The sequence below is a fragment of the Tauraco erythrolophus genome, chromosome 2 (genome assembly GCF_009769465.1).
Source record: "Tauraco erythrolophus isolate bTauEry1 chromosome 2, bTauEry1.pri, whole genome shotgun sequence".
In the NCBI taxonomy this organism is placed as follows: Eukaryota; Metazoa; Chordata; class Aves; order Musophagiformes; family Musophagidae; genus Tauraco; species Tauraco erythrolophus.
In genome coordinates this window covers 44,723,550-44,745,975 of record NC_141466.1, presented here as the reverse complement: position 1 = coordinate 44,745,975, position 22,426 = coordinate 44,723,550, and the positions used below count along the sequence as shown (strand labels likewise).

Here is a 22,426-nt window from a genome sequence, read left to right as displayed (position 1 = left end):
ATTACCCTTTGAAAAAGATGCTGGTCTGCTCTAAGAACTGTGTCCTACATGCCAGATGTTGCAGTTGCCCTCAGACATCTCAAACGGCGCTCAGTGCCAGTGTCCGGGCGACCAAATCCCACACACCTTGATGTCTTGTTCTCAGGAGCAAAACTTATCTCTTTTTTTGTTTGTTTGTTTTCTTTGCTTGTTTGTATATGCCTGGTGTGATAGGTCTCTATAAGCTCAGATAGCAAAAGCTGACAAAGTCTTCACATTGCCTAGGAATCACAAGACACGTAAGTGTAAACTAGGATATCCAAAGGTAACAGGAGCTATGGGTATGCTTTGCTTGCATGAAATAGCAACGCTTAGCCACGAGTCTCAGTTTCATCACAGAATGAAGCTCACCTGGGTACGCAGCTAAATGTCCTAATGCAGCCTTCCTCAGCTGCAACCCTCACAGCTGGGGCTTCAGAACATCCAAAAGCATGAATTTGTTTCTGTTGTGATGATAAGCTTCAATGATGACACTTAGAGAATTCTGTATAAATATCGCATCCTCCTAGTTTTAGCAATTTAAATAGATCTTCCATTCTTTGATAATATCTGGCAGATATAATGGATTTATCTGTAAAAGGAATATAGTTTCACAATCCCTGGAAAATGTTTCTTGTAGCTTTCATTAATCACAAAGTGTCTATTTTTTTTTTGGATGATATTAAACAGATGCATTTTTTTCCAGGCAGCCCCACAAAAAATCCATTAAATAAATTGCCTGAGGCCTTATATACAGATCAACCAGGTGTAAGCATTTTTACTTAAGCCATAAGCTACATTTCTCAAAATATTTTTACCACTTCTTCTAGCTAGTATGATGAATGATTTGTATCTCCCTCATGCTTAATTTTACGCTTGTGAACAGCAGAAGAAACCATGCATTAAAACTTTTTCCATAAGAAAACAAAAAACCCCACTATTTTACTCCTAAAACTAATATTTTTATTAGCCTGTTCTATTCTTTATTTTCTGCTACTGTCTTCAATATTCCCCATTTCTTCAGTGCCTGGTAGGACTTCACTCTTTGATACTGGCTGATAGCCCTAGTATGGAAAGCAGGAGTTTCTAGACTACAGATAACATATCCATTATTATAAAATTCTAACTCTGGAAGCTGCAAAATCATAGAATATTTCTGAAAGCTTCTTTGCTATAAGCAAAGTGTTTTGCAGTCAATTCCCCAAAAAGATGGAGAGAACATTAGTATAATTATCTTATTATTATCTTATTTTTTTAGGGTAGGTATACAAAACTACCTTTTCAGCATACTGCTTTAAAAAGGCTCCTTACTGAATACAGTGCATCTGGACTTACTTTGTAATGTGTCAAACATTTGATAAATAGTCTACAACAAATCATTATGGAACAGTTTTTCAAACTATCCATTCTTCTTTCAACATCAAGATAAAAATACCTGACATAATATATTTTTTCTTTATTAAAAATGATCATGATTTTAAAAGTTATGATAAAACAATACCTCCCGTTTAAACAGTGAGACCTTCTGAAAAAATGAAAAAGCAGTAAAATGTAAGGTAAGCATAGACCCTTTGTTTCAGAGGTCATTATTTGGGGGAAAAGAATCTACCAGCTTCTCTACTACTATTGTTGAATATTAGTAAATATTCTGGTTTATTTTAGGCTTTAAGATAGTATCTGCTTGCTTTCTTTTTTTTTTCTTATGGTCAGTGAGGTTATTTTGCTATGACTATACCTTGTTTAAATAATATTAGTTTTAAAAAATGGATCAATTGAGTAACATTTGGAAACTTTTGTTAAAAGATGGTCACATTCTAGGCTGTTGTCCATTTACACAACAAAAATTCAAACCATATCCCTAACAACCATTCATAATTAAGGCAGTAACACAAGCCTTACACTAAATCTCCCAGGAAGGCACTGAGAAACTGTAATCAGAGTTTCAGTCTTAAAAAGTCCATAGGCTTTTTAAGAAGACTGCCAGAATGGTGCTGAAGGATCAGGTTTAAAATAGATAAAAATGATTATCGTGTTTACTGATAAAAAGATGTTTTTTCCAGAGTATATGAGTTCTCTGAACTAAGTTTCAATCAAATGGCTCCTTGCACACTGAAAAATCTGCAATTCTGATTCTGGGAAGACACTAAAGGACATTATGTGAATTACAGCAATAGAACAAGATTCACAAAAGATATCTATCTACCCAGATGTTCCCATGATCCCTTTAAACACCTGAAAAATACGACTGCTTATGTATTACTCATCCTTACTTGAAAAACCACACTTAATGATACATGAGAGATTTAATGGAGTTATATAAAAAAGTACAAGTCAAGCCATAATTTGGAGTACAACGGTCCAGATACTTTTTAAAAGATTACAGCAAATCCTTGGTAATCCTTGATAATAATAACAGAATGAAAGACACAAACCCAATTTGGATAACGGATAAAGTTTTCTACTGCGGAACGCAGCAAAATATATGAAAAAGAAATTCAATGAAGCTGCATCCATTACTACTGAGTAGTTGGAATTGATGACAAATTAAAATGGGCTAAATACAAAGAAGCATTGCCACAGACATAATGAGCATCCACTGAACTAGCATAGCAGCTTTAAATTAAATGCAGGAAAGGAAAAAGCATTACTAAGATCTTTGTAGTTATAAGATCAGAGCTTGCAAACACTTTTTTTGGCAAATCAGTTATCAAAAATAAAACACACACATGTTAAATGTGGAACACAGTGACCCTTGTTGCATTGCCAACAACACAGATCTTGGAAAACTGTAATTTGAAAGCTGGAAATACTAATAGAAAATTAAAATTGTGTATGTCTGTCACAGGCTGAAACAGCGTCACTGTTTCTTGTAAATACCCTTCAAAATAATACGAGTATCAGACTTGTCAAATCTTTGTGAATCGAAAGGTGGCCAGACAAAACCCGAGCCCCCGGCCCTGCACGGGACATCACGATGCCCTCCCTCTGCCTGCCATGCTAGGCACCAGCCTTACGCACTGTGCAAACCAACATCCAATCTGCCTAAACAGTTTACAGTGACTTCTGACAGCTGACAAACTGACTCATGTTTGACACTTACATGTAAACACTCTGATATTCAAGCAGTTACATGCCTTCCAAATGTTTTAAAATTTCTCCACTACTTAAATTATGGAGAAAATTATGGATGGGTCTCAAAATTTGAGGACCTCGCACATGTAAGAGAGGGCAGGCTGAGGATGGCAGAGCCTCCTTGAAGGGCACCGACTGCTGCTCTGCTCCTTGGACCCAACGTGCCCAGCTGTGACACTACGAGAACCGCAGTTCATAGAATCATAGAATGGTTAGGGCTGGAAGGGACCTTCAAAGGTCATCTAGTCCAACCCCCCTGCAAGGAACAGGGATATCTCCAACTAGATCAGGTTGCTCAGGGCCTTGTCCAACCTGGCCTTGAACGTCTCCAGGGATGGAGCATCCACCACCTCTCTGGGCAAGCTGTTCCAGTGTTCTACCACTCTCATAGTAAAAAATTTTTTCCTAATATCCAATCTGAATCTACCTCCCTCTATTTTAAAACCATTACCCCTTGTCCTATCATAACTGGCCCTCCTGAACAGCCTCTCCCCATCTTTCCTGTAGGCCCCCTTGAGGTACTGGAAGACCGCTATAAGGTCACCCCGGAGCCTCCTCTTCTCCAGGCTGAACAGCCCCAACTCTTTCAGCCTGTCCTCATAGGAAAGGTGCTCCAGCCCTCTTATCATCTTCGTGGCCCTCCTCTGGACCCTCTCCAACTGGTCCATGTCCTTCTGCTCACACAGGTCACGCTGATGCGGATGAACGTGATTTTCAGCCATCTCCCTTTCCTGTAGTAAGGAGCCACTCCGTTAAATTAGCTTTGAGTAGGTTTAACAACAAATCATGCATGTTTTCCATATGGTGCACACTGTGAAACTTGTCACAGGATGTAGCAAATGAAAACAGTAAAACTGTGTTCCAAAAAGGACTGTAAAATTACTAGAAAATTGGTCCATTGCTGGCTATTAAGTAGGATGGGCCAGAGTGCATTTTTGGCTAAGGAAGTTCCAAAAGCTCTGACATACAGAATCTGGCAGTAAATAATAGGAAAAAAAAAAAAAAAAAAAACACAAAACCAATCATTTTCTACATACTCTTATCCATTGTCAGAGAAAAAGTTCCCTGATAATTCCTTTACTCTAAGCCTGCTTGGAGTTCTTATGTGTGTTTAAGGAATAGCTAATAAAATTTGGTGCAGAGAAAGGGCTCAAAGCCTTCCAGAGCACAAAAATGGAAAATCACACCTTGACTCATGTAGCAATCACTAAGACTAATTTTAATTAAAGCTAAATACTAAAGCAAAAATCAATGTGCACAGTAAGGTTAAAGATTCTTTCTTAAATGGATTAATACTTCTGTAGTACATTTCTTCATTCTTGGTCTTAGTGGATGAAATAACCTTGGTTTTGCTGGTCCTGTAGTAATTTCTTCCATATTGGTCCAATAAAAGTAAAATGTGTTAAAACACTAAAGTCAATTCTTTTTAAGCTTGACCTAACAACAGGATCATAACCACTGCCTGCCTTGTGCTTCATTAGCCCAGAGTACTATTTGATTTGTGATATTTAACCTTTTTAGAACAATGTCTAAACACAAATATATGATATTTTAAATGATCTATCTGAAGAGAAATAAATGTTGATCATAACATACGTAATAATGAAAATTTCGACACAATGTGGTACAAATGAAAAATTATGTATTTTTATAATTTTTTTTTTTTTCAGTTTGGGAATGAGAGATCTTGCACCATTATGGTATTTCGACCTTAGCAGAAACATTAATTAAACATTACAAATGAATTTAAATTCACTCTGAATAAAGATTGTTTAGTTTTTTGTTTCATTAGGGATGGGAAGCCAACCTGTATTTAGAAAAGAATTCCCATAGCTTCAATTCACTGTAATTTTAAAAAGTAAAGATAACAAAAATGAACACACTAACTGCATCAAATTTCCCCAAATTTGCTAGCACTGAATCTAATTCAGTGCCTGAGACTTGAGTATCAACTTCTCAATTTCAGGCTTAAAGCTCTTTGTGGATGGCGACTGTCTTCATTGCTTCCTGAACGGAGGTGAACCAACTGATCTCGGTTACAAAACTATTAGTTGATCACCTTCTTTATAGCAAGAGTATTCAGTGTAAGCGAGACTAACGTGGTCTCTGTGATCAAAGGATTCTTAAGGCTCACAAATACTGCAGACCTCCCTTATTTAACTTCACTGTATCTCTTCCTATTTCTACACTAAAAAGTATGTGACAATCTAGCTTGAACATTTCACATATGACCCTAACCGAGCATACTGCACAAGAATAATGCAATGAAGGACACGTGGAACGAGGATAACAAGAAACTTGATACGTTGTCAGCCCAGCTGCAACTTGAACACAAAAATAACAAAGAAGCCCTGCCTTTTGGTTTTTTCTTCCACATTTTCTGGAAGAGTTCAATTCAACTAACTTTAACTAATCTAAAAATCTATAAACTGTCTAAGCCACTTAAAAGAAACAGGCAACTTCAGAAAAAAGATCACCCCTTCTATTTGAGACAAGTATTTCATAATGGGATGAATAATCCTATGCAGACATTAGTTTCATATCAGAGAAGAACCATAACAGAGATGGTCTAAATATGTCTACTTGACTATATGAGGTGAAATGAAAACCGTTATGGGTCATTATCAGAGTATAGACCGTAGACCAGATGCCCAGATGCCCTGACACAGCTAGATTGCTTCAAACCACCACCCTGACCACAGTTCTGAAGAAGGCTGTAACTGTAACTCAGACCTCCTGAGGATATAGCTACAGTAAATCTTTTCTCTGGCTTGTCTCATGTGTTGAAGAACCATGATTAGCAAGAAAACTGGCTACTTTGTTACTACCCTGCTGAAGTTGGATCAGAAGAAGGAAAGCCAAACATCTTATTGGTAATCTTCTCTCTGCTTGTCATTAAATAACTCACCGTAAATATGTTGAGAAGCACAGAATAGAAGAGTAATGTGTAAATGAAATTAACTGAAATAATAAATATTTATGGCTACTACATTCTAACAGAATATCTTCTTCACTCATAGCCTACTGCCTATGTTTCGTTTCTAAGTATAGCAATCAGCTGAGGGGAGTTTCTGTTTCATCTCCAGAGCCACTGGAAACTCCAGTAGATATTTACCTAAGCTGTAAATCAAAATGCTAATTCCTAGTGTTCAAAATGTATTAAGAAAAGAAGATAAAAATATTTAGGGGATACGAAAGGCATTCAGACATCTCTTCTTTTGATTATTCCCTAGCATGAACATTAACAGAGACACAATTCATATCAAGAAGAGGATGCTTTCCCTGGAAACCTGAAACACCACGTCCCTGTGTTCTGTGGAGCAACATTTGAATACATCTAGGAATTTGTCCTCGAGCAACACTACTAAGACTCAAATCACCCTTTATATTACTGTTATGTCAAAATGCAATGATACAGCCCAGTGACAATTGATCATATGTGTGGCCTAAAAATGAAATATGAAATTGCACACACAAACAGAAATTGCATTTGTGAAGCATTAGCTCCTATAGCATTGCCAGTGACTATATGGAATTACCAACGTACAGTTTAAAAAGTTTGGTCTCAATTTTGCATTTATACACCATAAAGGGGGGGGGGGGGGGAGATCTACATATGCTTTGCTTTTATTTACCACAAATTATTCTCTTAGAGCTAAAACTTTATTGTCTGACAATTATTTAAATATTCAAAACATTTCCATTTTGAGCATATGTTAAAACAATGCCAAAAAATCCAGATCCATCTTGATTTTCCATAGCATGCTTCTGAGACCCAACAAAATGAAAGACCACAGTAAGCACAGTGTCTAGTGACCTGCCACTTAGGACAGGCACATATTAATTGCACATTCATGAATTTTGCAGTCTAACACAGTCAAACATACATGACACTTTTCTGTGTGATTGAACACAGTGGGTGAGCAATAATCTTGAACACGATTGTTGTGAATTATAGATGAAAGCGATGCAAGAATGACATTCTTATTTATAATCTGGTAGACTATTATGTTCTATGCCTTGGTTTTTTGCATAAAGTCTACTATCTAAATGACCAATTATTGTTACTAAATATATTTTAATTGTATTAGTACGATACTATAAACTGAGGTATTTTTTATATCCTACCTCTGTAATATGTGTGGGAGTGAAAAATTAGTATAGACAAATACATAAATAATAAAGCTGGCATTGCTGAGAAATATTTAAACACAAAGAGAAAAAAATATCTTGCATACTACTTACTTGTAACTCCTCTGCCACAATCCACAAATGAGATATTTACTCCACTGGTTGTCAATTATTTTCTCCTTTAAAAATAAGTTTTATTCATTTTTTGCTCTTTCTTCCCAATAAACTGCAAAAATGTTACTTCAATAATTTCAAATACTTAGTCATATCATATTTTGGTTAAAAGGTGATGCATACATGACTAAATCAGGCCAAAATCATGTGATGATACTGCCACCCAATAGGGACTGTTGAATACTTTGGCTGTCCAAAGTTCATTCAAATTCATAAGTATTTCACTATTCTTTTTTTTTTTTTTTCTGATCCTAGGCATAATGTTTCTGTTGAGGAATACACAAAATCCATTTTTCTAAAGATGTAATTTCCAATGTGTTATCTGTCTTACTGAAGGATTTGACAGTGTCTTGAAGTGTTCCTTGAAAACTGTGGGTGTTAAGAAGAAAACTGTAAGGCAGGAGTAATGGAGAGATGTTGCTGTTTCAAGATTAATCAGCACATCTGTGAAACACTGTTTACCAGAAGTATAAACACCAACTTTCCTGGCACTAAAATGGCAGACGTCAGCCCAACACCCAACATATACCAGTCCAAACATTCTCTTCAACCATCTCCTACTTCAAGAAAAGCCTTTCTTGGGTGTATGAAATTAGCACATAAGTTCAGGAATGCCTTAAGTATTGACATCAGATGGATCCAAAAGAATGCAAATGAGTCCTTTTTCACTTCCTTAGTGGGGTGAATTAACCCATTTTGCCTGGAAAGTATGAGATCAGATCAAATTAGATCAAAAAAATACATAAATTTACAGGGAAAGTAAAGAATGATTCAAGAACTTAAAACTATATAATCTCTGTGTGTGTAGGGGTGTGTGTGAATCTAGTCTGGTTTGCTCTGGGTAGCTTATCTGAGTTAGAAAGTTTTTAATTCTTTAATCTGAGTCAATTCAGCAACCAAACACATTTTTAACTGAGATTTAGGAGTAAAGAAAATTCTGATAAAGAATACAAGATCAATTTACAGTTGTGTGTATTTGTCTATTTAACTCCTCAAAAATCTCCACTTGATCAAGTCCAATAATTTTTTAGAATTTCTTTTCTTCAGTCTAAGCAGTAGTATGTTAGCTAATATAGTTGGAATGCATCTGTACATCATTTATTCAAAATAACATAAAACGACTCATGGGAAATGCTTTTGAATGATAACCAGTTATAGTAAACTAACTTTTTCCCACTTAAAAATATATTGGAAGTCAAATTGTACAGCTAAAATGTTAAAATACTGATAAATCATCTCTATAGAAAGGCCCACTGCAATCTTAATACTAAGAAAATCTAGTTTCTGGTACTCAGAAAAGAAGTAGTGATGTTTGTAAGCATGTGCATATTGCGGTCTCTGCAACCAATGGGAAGGTCTCCAGCCTCCTAAATACACAAGTATTTGAATGAGCAAACTTTTTTGAGTAGGATTACCACAAGAAAGGATATTTGATGTGTACTGTATACATCCTTACAGCCAAAGTGATTCACTTTTATTTTCATACCAGAACTCTAGACTCCATCTTAGCCAAGCTGAGAACTTGACAGCTGAAGCTGCAGTATGAGGTGAACGTGACCATTCTCTCAGAGGGAAAAAACACAGTTGGAACACTGTGTGTCACAGCTCTTACTTTACAGGCAGTATAAGCTTATGCCAAAGCACTTCATCTGGGAACTAAAGCTCACTTTCTACTATAGATAACTAATAAGTATAATATCAAGTTTAAAGTCTCTACATGAAAATTTCCAATAAATACCCAAAATAATTTTGATGCATAGAAGAAATTCCACTTTTCAGAAGAGTTTGCGGTTTTATGTATTAACAGGACTAGTTCACTGGAATCACTCATGGAATACAAATAAGTACTATCACTAATTTTGTGCTTAGAAGATAATTGCTGCACTCTTTAACAATGTTGCACCTTCAACTGTTTGCTGTAGGACAATTCTTTCAGAATCATGCTGTTTTAAGAGATTTTTTAATTTACGCAAGATTAACAAATTATTAAGAGACGTATTAACAAATGACAAGCATCTGTTTATTGTAATACGACTCAGTAAGTCAGTAGGGAGATTCTAAATTAGTACCACATATTGATCAGAGGTACTTCTATCTCTATGTTTACAAACCAGCTGCAATGGAGGTGAACGCTGGTATGTAACTTCTGTCAGCACATGAATTACTACGAAAAGTGCCAGCGTCACCATAAAAAGGTCACTAGAGCATGCAAGCATAAAACAGACTACTCTGAGTACTGTTTATAACTATTTATAGCAAACACCATTCGTGTCCATAATAGGCTTACAACGGCAGCTCCTTTTGTATTTCCTTACATCTTTTAAGAACTTGCATTTCTTACCATTGCATCTAGAAAATAGTTTTAAAGAAATGGCAGCAAGGTATGACATCTTTTCTCCACTTGATTTTCCAAAGTTATCAAATTTGAAGTAGTACTAACTGAAAAAATCCAAAAATAATACTTTCCTAAGTCTCTGTAGACAAAATAAAAATTAAAAAGATAGTATATAATTACAGAAAATTAATATAATTAATGTAATTACATAGTGTGTGAAGATAGAAATTTTAAAATTAGAAATCACGAGGAACACACAGAAAGTGAGAATTACATGAGAGAGAACTGTTAGATCTACACGTTAGAAAAGCAGGCATTATTTTCCAAGTTGCATTAGGTCAGTGGGTCCAAGTTTATTACAGCATTTATTGTGGCCTCAGTCCAGATTCAGTTCAATGGGAACCTTTGCATTGACTTCAATACGCTTTGGATCAGCAACTGTGCTGTCATGTCCTGTATTATTTTTGTCAACTGGGAATAATAGAGTAGTTCAGACCAGTCTGCCTGAAGTTTCAGAAGTCTTTAATTACCTGTTTCATTACAGCACCATTCTCATATTTACGTTCTTAATAGCAATTAACTCTGCTGAAAACGTAATATGGAACAAATTTAGTTAAAATAACTTGTCAGTGAGAATGAAGAAGATAACCTAGGTTGCAAATAAAGGCTGTTAAAAATATATACACCTAAAGTGGGCCTAAAAGTTGTAAATGACAAGAAAACTTGCATTCAGTATAAAAAATGTGGTTGAACTTACAGCAAGCACTGTGTAATTAAAGAGTGATTATTGGAAGTATTGCCCTGTTAAAGCTGTCATCTCCCCCTTCCTCAAGTGAGAAAAAGACTAACATCATCTGTTACAGTAGCTTCAGCAATCAGAAAGTCATCAGCAAGACTCTGCCCTGTCTACTCCAACAATTCAGAAATTAGAAGAAATAAAGAAGCAATCACTAAAACATTAATTCAACTAACCAAACCTACATGTAATCAAACAATAATGTATGGCATAAGCCTAGCAAAGTCTTACTGTATCAGCTGTTTATGTAAAAATAACCACCCCATCTGAATAACCATTTCACTTTATGCATGAATGTATTTACAGGTCAAAGTCAGAATTTTCAACAAAAATAAGGTATTCTTTTGAGACCCACAAGAAATCATTTACAGAGCAAATACTAGTCCTTACTTTCCTTATGACTGTAATGCTGGCATCTTTGAAAAGCAGGCCATCAGTGTTCAGAGCTCAGCTGCTACTATCGAGGTATCTCAGACTAGTGGGAAAGCACGAATATTAGATTTGAAGCTAAGAATTTTGACAGACTCACACCAATCAGTTTGCTGAGACTCCTGATCACTTTTCTCTTAAAGACTGACAAGAAATAATTTCTTCTAAATATATTACTTATAAAGAGAGCACTATTTTATAGCAGTGCCTACTTTAAGGCAAGATAAAACTTGAATGAGTATTTAATACATGCTAAAATTACTTTATGATTCTGTTGTAGACTTGAAGCGTGACCTGAACACCTTGAAATTTGCACATCTCATCTAACTATATTAGATAATCTTTTAAAAGGTGTTTCTCTTTACACATCATTCACTCATTTCGCATTTTTCACTCAAATACGGTGGCTGTGGTGTCAATATTTCTCTCCTCGGTGATTCTCATGAGAATGTACACATGGCTATATGCATAAAAGGGTGAAAGAATTTTTTTTTGCAGCAGGTAAATATATGCAAAATATAATATTTCAGAATTTCCTCCATTCTCAAAATATTTGTTCATTTACATCTTTCAGTTTATGAAATGACAGTGATATAATATGTGTAAAGCTGTACTGAAGAAGAAAAAAGTTCATTAGAATCAGCTACTTTTACATTTTAAGAAGTAAATGTGGGTAAAATAAGTAAAAAATCATTATCTCCTATATTATTATTATGATTGGCTGCCAGGCATTTGTTCCGAGAACAGGATCTCTAAGGAATATTGTCAGTATGCAGATAACACAGTGGCTCATAGTTCTATGTTTTGTGTCTGTTTTGCAAACAAAGAGAAGAGACACTGAACATAAGACTATTTAACAAGTCACCTTGCCTCAAGGTAGATATCAGGAAGATACCAGGAAGAATTTCTTTAGATATCAGGAAGAATTTCTTTACAGAGTTGTGAAGTATTGGAACAGGCTGCCCAGGGAGGTGGTGGAGTCCCCATCCCTGGAGGTGTTTAAAAACTGTTTAGATTCGGTGTTGAGGAACATGGTTTAGGGACCCTGACAGTGCAGGGTGAATGGTTGGACTCGATGATCTTGAAGGTCTCTTCCAACCAGACGATTCTATGATTCTATGAAGGTGTTGCACTCAAAGGGTTCCACTAAAGCAAATATGTTCGTAGTGAAGAGATCTGGAACACCGTATAATAACGGAGACAGGGAACTATTTTATGGCACACAGAAGAAAAAAAAAACACCAAAAAAATATTTTGTTCTGCATACTACCATATAACTAAGTCAGGAGTTTTCTTTCGTTGGTTCCTGTCTCTATAGATCTCAGCACGGCTATAGATGCAGTAGAACTACATTAACTTCAGGTTTGCATTACAAATATACAGGCTACCTGGCTATACCAGTTTCTATTCATAGATTCATAGATTCATAGATTTCTAGGTTGGAAAAGACCTTAGAGATCATCGAGTCCAACCATCCCTAATCCCCTTTAAACCATATCCTCAAGTAGTTCATCCACCCTATTCTTAAACACATCCAGGGATGGGGACTCAACCACCTCCCTGGGCAGCCTATTCCAGTGGCTGACAACCCTTTCAGAGAAGAAATACTTCCTAACATCCAACCTGAATCTCCCCTGACTAAGCTTATGCCCATTTCCTCTTGTTCTATCACCCGTCACTAATGTAAAGAGCCCTTCCCCTACCTCCCCACCATCTTTTCTCAAGTATTTATAGGCCGCAATCAGGTCTCCCCTCAGCCTCCTCTTCTCCAGGCTAAACAGCCCCAACTCCCTCAGCCGCTCCTCATAAGTTTTATTTTCCAGCCCTTTGACCAGTTTGGTCGCCCTTTGGACTTGCTCCAGGAGCTCAATATCTCTCTTAAAGCGAGGGGCCCAAAACTGGACACAATATTCCAGGTGCGGCCTCACCAGTGCCGAGTACAGGGGCAGGATCACTTCCCTGCTCCTGCTGGTCACACTATTCTTGATACACGCCGGTATCCCATTGGCCTTTTTGGCCACCTGGGCACACTGTTGGCTCATATCAAGCCGATAGTCAACCAACACCCCCAGGTCCTTCTCCTCCAGGCAGCTCTCCAGCCACTCCTCCCCGAGCCTATAGCGATGCTTGGGGTTTTTATACCCCAAGTGAAGGACTCTGCACTTGGCCTTATTAAAGCTCATGCCGTTGGCCTCAGCCCAACGATCCAGTCTGTTCAAATCCCTCTGAAGGGCCTCCCTACCCTCGAGCAGATCGACACAGCCTCCCAGCTTGGTGTCATCCGCAAATTTACTGAGGGTACATTCAATCCCCTCATCCAGGTCATTGATAAAGATGTTAAACAGAACTGGACCCAGTACTGAGCCCTGGGGAACCCCACTGGTGACCGGCCTCCAGCCGGATTTAGCCCCATTTACCACCACTCTTTGGGCCCGGCCATCCAGCCAGTTTTTAACCCAAAAATGCATTTTATGTTGCATTTTAAAGACTTCTGCTTTATGAAGGAAAATACAGCAACTTCTGTTGGAGATTTCTATATCCTTAGCGCATCTTGAACACGTTTCAAAAAGAATTCTGTTACCATACCCTAGAATAAACCACACATTTTTCAGAGAATGCATTGATCTAGATCTGGCATTCCTGATGCAGTTATTGGAGATCAACAGACAAACCAGGAGCACAGGTATAACAGTGGGAGTCGGGTCAGAAGCTGAAAGCCATGTTATGCTGCTAGTGCTGGCACAAATGAGGCCACATCTGAGGTCTTGTGACGTGACCTAAATATTAAGGGCAACCTCTACCACTTTAAGTGTTTACAGCTGTACTTCTGAAAAATGATTTCTGGAGACTAAATATGAGCAGTTGCAAATATTCAGACATATTACTTGTGCAGGACAGTATATGCTCAGCCTAGAAGAGTGCTATAAACGTCCTGTCAGCTTCACCCAAAAGCACTCACTTCAGAGTTCCCGTCTGCACGATTGTAAACACAAAAAGAAGTCTAACACTGAAACCAAACTCTGACAAAACTCTACCTGTGTTAAAAAGGACAGCCAGGCTGAAACTAAGCTCAAATAAAGCTTGATTTATTCTATCCTTTAGACAGTTGGCCCCTCAAAGAATCATATTTATCAAAACAGTCTATCATCAGTAAGATAGATGACTAGCCAGTAAACTACTCAAGTGACAGCATGGCTTATTTTTGTCATCAGTAAAATGAGCTTGAGTACTAGCTTTACTAAATGCTATCTAAATTATTCTGTCTCTGCTGTCAAATGTTATTCTTACACAAAGTGGGTAGGCTTGAGATAGCCTGGCTAACTTAAGTTCCAAATAGTACTACTGAGGGAAAACAACCCCGTCACTTGGAATTATTCACTTAGCTTTACAACCTACTTTTTCCTGTTCATAAATCTAGAGATTAATAAGAGTAATACTATACCAGAAAGTATGTTGTTCAGAAAATAACCACACCTCTTAAGAGTCTGGAGGCAATGTGAGTTCAGCTCAGCTGTGCTTTCCATCCTAGACAGTTGCCTCTTAGGTGTCATCTCAGGATGCATTCATTTTGCAACTATGCTCTTTTTATCTGCTAAAGCAAGCGGGATCATAAGATGGCTGTTTTTAAAATGACCAACTTAACAAATTAGGCCATGTCTAACACTAATGTGGCTGAATGGAAGAAACAAAAACTGTTTGCATGTATGTTTGTGTGGGTGGGGTATCCATGCAACCCGCTGAGCTGTCCCAGGGCCACAGTTGCATCTCGCTGGTTAACGATATGGAGTCCTACAGTTTCAACAGTACCATCCAAGGCCTGTCTTGAGCTTAGGCAAACTATTTGGCTATCACAGGGAGGGCACAGCAAAGGTCAGTCCCTCTCTTCCACACCAGTACCTTCACTACTAGGGTATCCCGCCAGAGAAGATCACACTGAATTGCACAGAAGACGACCAGAGAGGAGGCCTTTACATGTTATACATCAAATACACATTGGAAGAACAACAGAAACAACAGAAGCACTAAGTTGCACAAGACATCCCTCACAGCCCCCACAATCCAGCTCACTTTCCATCAGATGAAAGTCAACTACCCTCTACTTAAATAGGGGAGCCCACATATCCCATGGCTGAGGACAGCTTTCATTTTGCACAGCCCAAGCACACACTTTTACCACAAAGTTGCTGTACAGAAATGCCCTTTGCCTCTTCTCCAGGCTCTGAATAGATGGGAGGACCATATCTGCACACGCAGTCTGGTGCTACTCCAGCAATAGAGGCAGATGAGCAGGTATGAGGAGGTGTCTTACATCTCCTACTGGTTACCTTGAGCCAATTTCCTGGTCAGCATGTAGACTTTCTGCTCTTCAGAAGAACCTCCATTGATTATAAATAAAGCATATAGTGCAATCTGGCCTGCCCTGTAAAGATTATGTAAATCTTTTGTAGTTGTTCATATATTGGAAGTCTTCCTCTGTATTATTTTATGGTGATTTTAAAAGATTTTGTAGTGATTTTAATGTCTTTACTCTGCCACTTCATTCTTCTTTAAAGTATGGGACTTAAATAAGGAGTTTATATTGCTGTTTAAAATGTTATATTGTGAAGCATTTATATTAATTTTTAAGCAGAATGTATTTCTTTAGTAGATTTAGGTCAGACTATCCGATTAGAAATAGAGCCATTAAAGTATCAAATACCTAGTTTTCCCTAGGTCAGAAATGCCTTCTCCTTATTTTTTAAATTAATTTTCTTAAAAAATCACAACGATTAACTAACATTTTTTTCTAAAAATAAAAAGAGACAAAACAAGGCTAGGAAAAATAACAGAAGCCTTGCTATTATCTCAACACATTTGTTACAGTGTACTAACTAAAAATATACCAAAACCTCTTCACTTGTATTTTACGGTTTTGAATTAACATTCACTTTCAGTCTTTCTTACATCTGAAGATACCACACACTGTAAAAGGTTAATACATCTCACAGTTATTTGGGGCAGAAAAACAAAAAATAAAGCCAAGCGAGGAATTATGTGTGTTTTTCACTTAAGCCAGCCAAGCGGGAAGAAAGTCTCCTGGGAATGATTGCCCAGTGTTTTGCAGTCTACACAGTGTTTTTGTAAGTTTTTGGTGAATATATAAAAAATCTAAAGGAAAGAGCTTGAGAATTTTTCAACTGGGAGCAATATTTCCATGTCCTCCTTACCAAAACTCTCTACCGGATTTCAGTACTATATAACACATATTGCCTATTGGTGTTACATTCAATACGACAAAAAACTTCTGAATGCATAAAGCTGTATCAATTTATCTTACAATTCAAAATGTAATTCAGAATGTAATTCATATGGAAGGCAGCGTTCCACCAACTGAGCTCTATTTATGGCTCCTGGCCTACAGAATTACTGATGGTTTGAAGACAGCTGGCTCTCTCTTGGCACTCAAAGCTTTCAGTTATTTCTACAGATATCTTGGCTCCTCTGCTTCAAGCAAAGTCTGGTGGCCTTAAGGAGCCAAACAAGGAAACAAGGAGGACAAAGCCTTGCTATCACATAAAAAGAGGAGGAAAAATGAGCTGCCCTGAGGAGGTGCCCAAACATCAACAGAGGAACTAAGTCTTTGGAAACAAGCAGAACAAAAATGCAGTATCCTGTTCCCCAGCTAAGTAAGGAGAACACGGATACAGATGAAACGGACATTGTAGCAAGATGCAAGGAAGTAAGGAAGTAACAGACCAATCAAATGGAACAAAGGGGAGGGGGACGTAAATAGTGAGAAAATAAACTTTAAAACTGCAATTAACAAGTATATGAAAGAACATACACCATGTTGCAGAAATAAGAGTTAAAAACACCCAGAATCTTTCCTCGTGTAACTATCAATATCTAGCCATACCATTCTATCCATAGGAAAGAAGTCAATAATGACATAATTTTATAACATACACACAAATTGGAATATAACAGCAATATAGTTAAGAATCTTTTCTTTTAAGACATCTTTGACTTCAAAGGCCTGTTTATTTCTTTTACTAAATTCAAATTTAAAGATGAACACCAGAAAATAAATAAGCACTTTTACAAAAATGGAAGTATCAACCAATTGAAATCAACACGGATGCAACATGAAGTATAACATCCATTAACTAAAAAAAAAAATTAAATAACGAACAAATCAGTACATAAGGATATGTCAGCAATTTAATCACTTACAGGCTCTCCCCGATGTCCTTCCAGGCCTGGAGATCCAGGCTGTCCAACTTCTCCCTTTAAAGTAAAAAAGACCATTAAATACAATCTTCAAAAAAAACCCTTCCTTTGCATAACAAAAAATATTTTAAATAGTAAATTATTACTTTTAATATAAGTAAAATGTAAAACCAATACACATGACCAAGGCTTCAAACAAACATCTTTCAAAAACAGTTTCAAACATAGTAAGGAATGTTGTCAATCTTACATTCCCTCATGCTGTGTCCAAGAGACAGCTGTCAAACAGTTTGCAGAAAGAGTTGAGAGACAGACAACTGTTTTTTGAATCAGAATAGCAATCACTGGTTGAAGAAGCACATAAAATAGTAATAAATGGCTTTCGTCTAATTGTTAGTACAACTAATAGTCTGAAAACTATTTCAAAGCACTCCAGAATACAGTAGCATCAGATATGATCAAATGTTTATGTCTTTACTCAAAATATGTGTGATACCAAAAATATTCTGAAAATTTGAAGAATAATTCCAGAAATAAAAGCACATAAAACAAATGCAAAGATCAATCTCTCTATGTAAAAGAAACTGGTAATAATTAACTTAAAATTACAAAAACTGGACTTGAAGTAACAATGAGTAGCATCTGGGTTTCAAGCCATGCTTTTTTCCACATTCTTTCCCACAATGAATATTGTAAGACAACAGAAAGCTTCAGCTGAAATTTCCTTCAAAGACAGCCTGTTTGTTACTGCTCTGAATTTGATTATAGACCTAGAATGAAGCAATGTTTTATAGCAAGCAGATGTTGAAGTCAAGCTGACAAAATGTTTGAATGAAGAATATGGCTTCTGTTAACTATTATATTATAAAATGAATAAAAACTAATGAGTATGTCACATATTTGTACTACAATAATTAAATTAAGAAAATAGTCAAGAAAATGTCTTTCAGTTTAAATGTACACAGATTCACACAACTAATATACTGAATTATCTGCATATTGTTTACAAGCATAAAAACAGATCAAAATACTCTCCAAATTCATGCTTTATCAACATAATACTTCACTCTAAAGGGCCACCAGTGACAGTTAAAATTTTATGTTAAACAACTGTGACTATTATCTATCTATATTATCAAATTCCAGAGAGCAAAAAATCTAATATCTAATTTAGAAGGAATTTCTCCACCAACTTAGCAGAGACATCTGTGTGTGTAAATACATGTGGAAGGAGAGAGAAAATAAGGCAGGATTCATTTGAAATAAATTCATGTAGGTAACTAAGCTCTTATCACAGCCAACACAATTCTAGTCAAGACAGTTGATGGACGCTTGATTCAGCTGACCAGCCACCAAAAGCTCAATTTCATTGCCCATACACAGACATTTGGTCATATTTGAGACCCCCAAAGGCGTCTTGTCCGGGTTCTTACTCCCGCTCCAGAAAGGCACTGGCTTTCCATAGGACTTATGTCATATTTGTCAGCTCCCTTAGGATGCTTTGGACAGTAATGCATCTTAAATGCACCAGATGTTTTTATGTAGGCAATTAAACCAGTACCTACAAGTCTGCCTTCTTTGAGCTGAATTGCTCTCCAGGCTCCACTGGCATTACTGGTTAGACCTCTGTCTACTTTAATGGCACCACAGGTAGCTACTACATACATAGATACAAACTTAGTTGAATGTTTTAAGAATATCTCTTAAATTGTGTTTGCCTGACGTATTTGCAAGTATCAGAGATACATCCCTTTGTAGATATATATTAATAATAACAATTTGTAGGCAGGTATCAATGGGATTTGGACATTAAAATGAAATTAATGTAGGAGTATGTAAAACTAAATCAAGTAACAAATAAAGAAAAAAGTCCTTCAGTATCGTAGAAATAATCTGCTGCTGGTTGCTGAAGTTAACTTCAGAAAAATAAGCAATAAGAAAATATTGTTTTCCATAATTAAGATTCACAACTTTTTTTACTAACGCATTTTAAGAGTGCAAACTCACGGGCAGTAAAAAAAAAAGCAGTACACCAATATGACATAAAATAAAGTTATTCCGTTACCTTTTAGTAAAGTCTCATTAGGCTTTCCAAGGAGAACAAATAAAATAGGAAATATTGAGTTTACCTACTGTAAAAGTTAAATTTTAAACATAGTTTTTAAAGGCTGTTATTTTAGATGTGTTCTCCTAATAAATTTTTGAATTGCAGGATACTTAGTTATACATTGAAGTTGGGTGATTTTTAGAATAACAGTGTTCTAGTGCTCTACGTGATAACTCCTTACTTTAAGTTCAAATTAAGGTGCCTACATGTGTTTTTCTACCTGAAGTTGTCTAGAGACATGTTATGGATCTAAGATCCCATTATAGTGAACAGGGGCTCGATTCAGTTACCTAATCACAAATGCCTGGTGCTATCTGAGGTGCTCTGGGGTAGCCAACATTGGGCTGGCAGGTACCACCTACAGGAGACCTGTGTCCTTCTGAAATGGCACTCACAGGTCATCTGGGGTACCCAAAACCAGCAAATAGGACTGCGATCTCACAAAAGTTATAGCAGTTGAAAGTCAGCAGCTGAATTACTTTAGAGGCTCCATTTCTTACATTTACTGTAAGAGTTTGATTCAGTTGTCAACCCATAGTCATGTAGAGCCATTTCCTGCTGCAAATAAGGGTGAAAAACTTTTCCCCATGAAGACACTCAAGGATGGAACAAGCTACACAGTTGTGCAGTCTCCATCCTCAGAGGTTATCAAGACCCAGCTGAGCAATCTCGTATGGATATAGTGCTGTCCCATTTATAAGCCAGAGGCTAGTCCAGAAGATGCCCCAAACAAAGCCCCCTTCAGCCTGAGCGAGCCTGGGATCCTGTCAGATTCACTTTGTTGGCAGCTGCTGCCTGGGATTGTTTAGGTCTCACAGGTCTTGTGTCATATCTCCATGCTGCAGCGGATGTCACACATGGTATCCTCAACTGCTCTAGACAAGCATGGTCACGAAATGGAAGAAAGAACCAGATCCCCCACTACAGTAATAGGAATTTAGACAAATGCACTTAAAAGTACACTGGCATTTTTGGACTCTGAAGGAACATTAATCTTGAGCAGTCCTAGGTCACCTTATTATTGTGAAGAAAAATCTTATAGGAACAAAGCTGCTGCTAAAAAGCTTCTTTAGATCAACTGAACATCTACATTGCATATTAATAAAAACTTTTCCTGTGAACTTAAAATTGATAATGCTAAAGTTCATCTTTTCACAAATTAGAACAGTGCAAACAAAAACTAGGTAAACAAAACATCCAGTGAGCTCACAGACTGCAATATGTTATAGAAATATAAGATCTTGTAGTCTTTTATAGTAGACAGATAGTTAGTCCACTTGAAAAACTGTTCTAACTAAATACAAAAAGCACTGCATAGTGAAGAGAATAGAACATAAACATGAATCCAATACTGAAGGTGTTTTCCCTTAACTTTCAGCCAGCTCCCTTCAAAAGAAATAATAATAATAATATTACTTCCTTCTCAACAGTACACAAGTATGTTTTGCAGCACGTGCTTATACATAAAACTCATTAACAGATTTGCAGAGTTAGAGAAGCACAAACAGGGTAACAGAGACGAAGCATAAACAATCTCTGATGATCACTAATAAACTCTTGATAAAAGCTTTGTCCCTGCTCACAAACCAACTGAAATCAATGAAGTCTGCCCGTTGACTGCAGTAAACTTTGGCATTTCCCAGTAACGCACATTATTTTAATTTCTAGTAATTCTCCACAGAATAAACTGGGTATATTTAGGCTAATAGCAATGCTATTGAAGACTGGCAAAATATGAACATACATCTATGAAGACAGGCTGAGAGAGTTGGGGCTGTTCAGCCTGGAGAAGAGAAGGCTCCAGGGTGATCTTATAGCAGCTTTCCAGTACCTAAAGGCGGCCTACAGGAAAGCTGAAGAGGGACCTTTTACAAGGGCAGGGAGTGATAGGATAAGGGGCAATGGCTTTAAACTGAAAGAGAGCAGATTTAGATTAGATCTAAGGAAGAAATTTTTCCCTCTGAGGGTGGTGAGGCAGTGGAATAGGTTGCCCAGAGAAGTTGTGGATGCCCCATCCCTGAAAGTGTTCAAGGCCAGGTTGGATGAGGCTTTGGGCAACCTGGTGTAGTGGAGGGTCTCCCTGCCCATGGTAGGGGGCTTGGAACTAGATGATCTTTGAGGTCCCTTCCAACTCTAACCATTCTATGATTCTGTGATTCTATGATTTGTACATACCTTGAAACCAGGACTTCCCGGTAATCCATCTTTCCCACTTCTGCCAGGGTCTCCCTGTGGCAATGGTTAACAGTCATCAGTAAGTCAATTAACAAGCAGAAGTTAAAGGCAAACTGTCTTCATAAAACTTACGGATCGCCCAGGCATTCCTGGAAACCCCGCATCACCTTTCTCTCCTTTTGAACCCTGAGAAATACGGCAAACGAAAAGTAAGTAGTGCTCAATGTTTATGCTGAAAATTCAGTATATTTAATCTATAATTCATATCTGTTACTTCTTATTTTGAAGACATATGAAAGATCTGTTCTTTTCTTAACACAGGCAGTGATTAATAACTATCAGTAATTAATAACTGTTCCCTGTTACAGAAACACAAATATGCTCTAAAATACAGAAATGTGAATGCAGACCCTCTTTCAAATTGCTTAAAACTCTAGACCAATAAATACAGGAAGAAAATATACGGACAGGTGAAAATGTAACTGTTACTTTGGATGACCAAAATATGGTCTCTGAAATATAAATATTTATATACAAGCACATCCTGCTTTATATAAATAGAGGATTAAAACAACATCTCCCTTCCAGGCAGCTATCAGCCTCACTCCATACATGTGCAAAAAATATAAGCATCTTGTGTTATGTTAAAATGAATTACATCGATCCATTAACAGAAGGATTAAGGAGTTGTCAAAATATCCAAATAAGCAGAGTATGAGTTCAATATTACTAGACATAAGCGTATCCAGTAACTCTGGTGGAAATTTTTCTCAGTTAGGACTGAAGAATTAAATTCCCTGTGAATACATCTAATATAAAAATAGAAATGATACTGTATTGGGTGCAGGTGCTCTGATGCTGGCAGCAGGGGCTGCAGGGTGGCCTCTGTGAGAAGAGGACACAGTTCCAGCCAACTCCA

At 37.1% G+C, this 22,426-nt stretch overlaps 1 protein-coding gene across 2 annotated transcripts in view; it reads right to left on the bottom strand.

The window, feature by feature from the left end:
* COL21A1 (collagen type XXI alpha 1 chain) overlaps positions 1–22,426 on the bottom strand; it is a 91,673-nt gene that overhangs the window by 32,947 nt on the left and 36,300 nt on the right. For both annotated transcript variants that reach the window (XM_086608315.1, XM_086608316.1), the window contains 3 exons: positions 21,640–21,693; positions 21,508–21,561; positions 17,229–17,282 (listed from right to left, as the gene is read on the bottom strand). In XM_086608315.1, the coding sequence (XP_086464441.1) occupies positions 17,229–17,282; positions 21,508–21,561; positions 21,640–21,693 (162 nt within the window). The remainder of the gene's footprint in view (positions 1–17,228; positions 17,283–21,507; positions 21,562–21,639; positions 21,694–22,426) is intronic.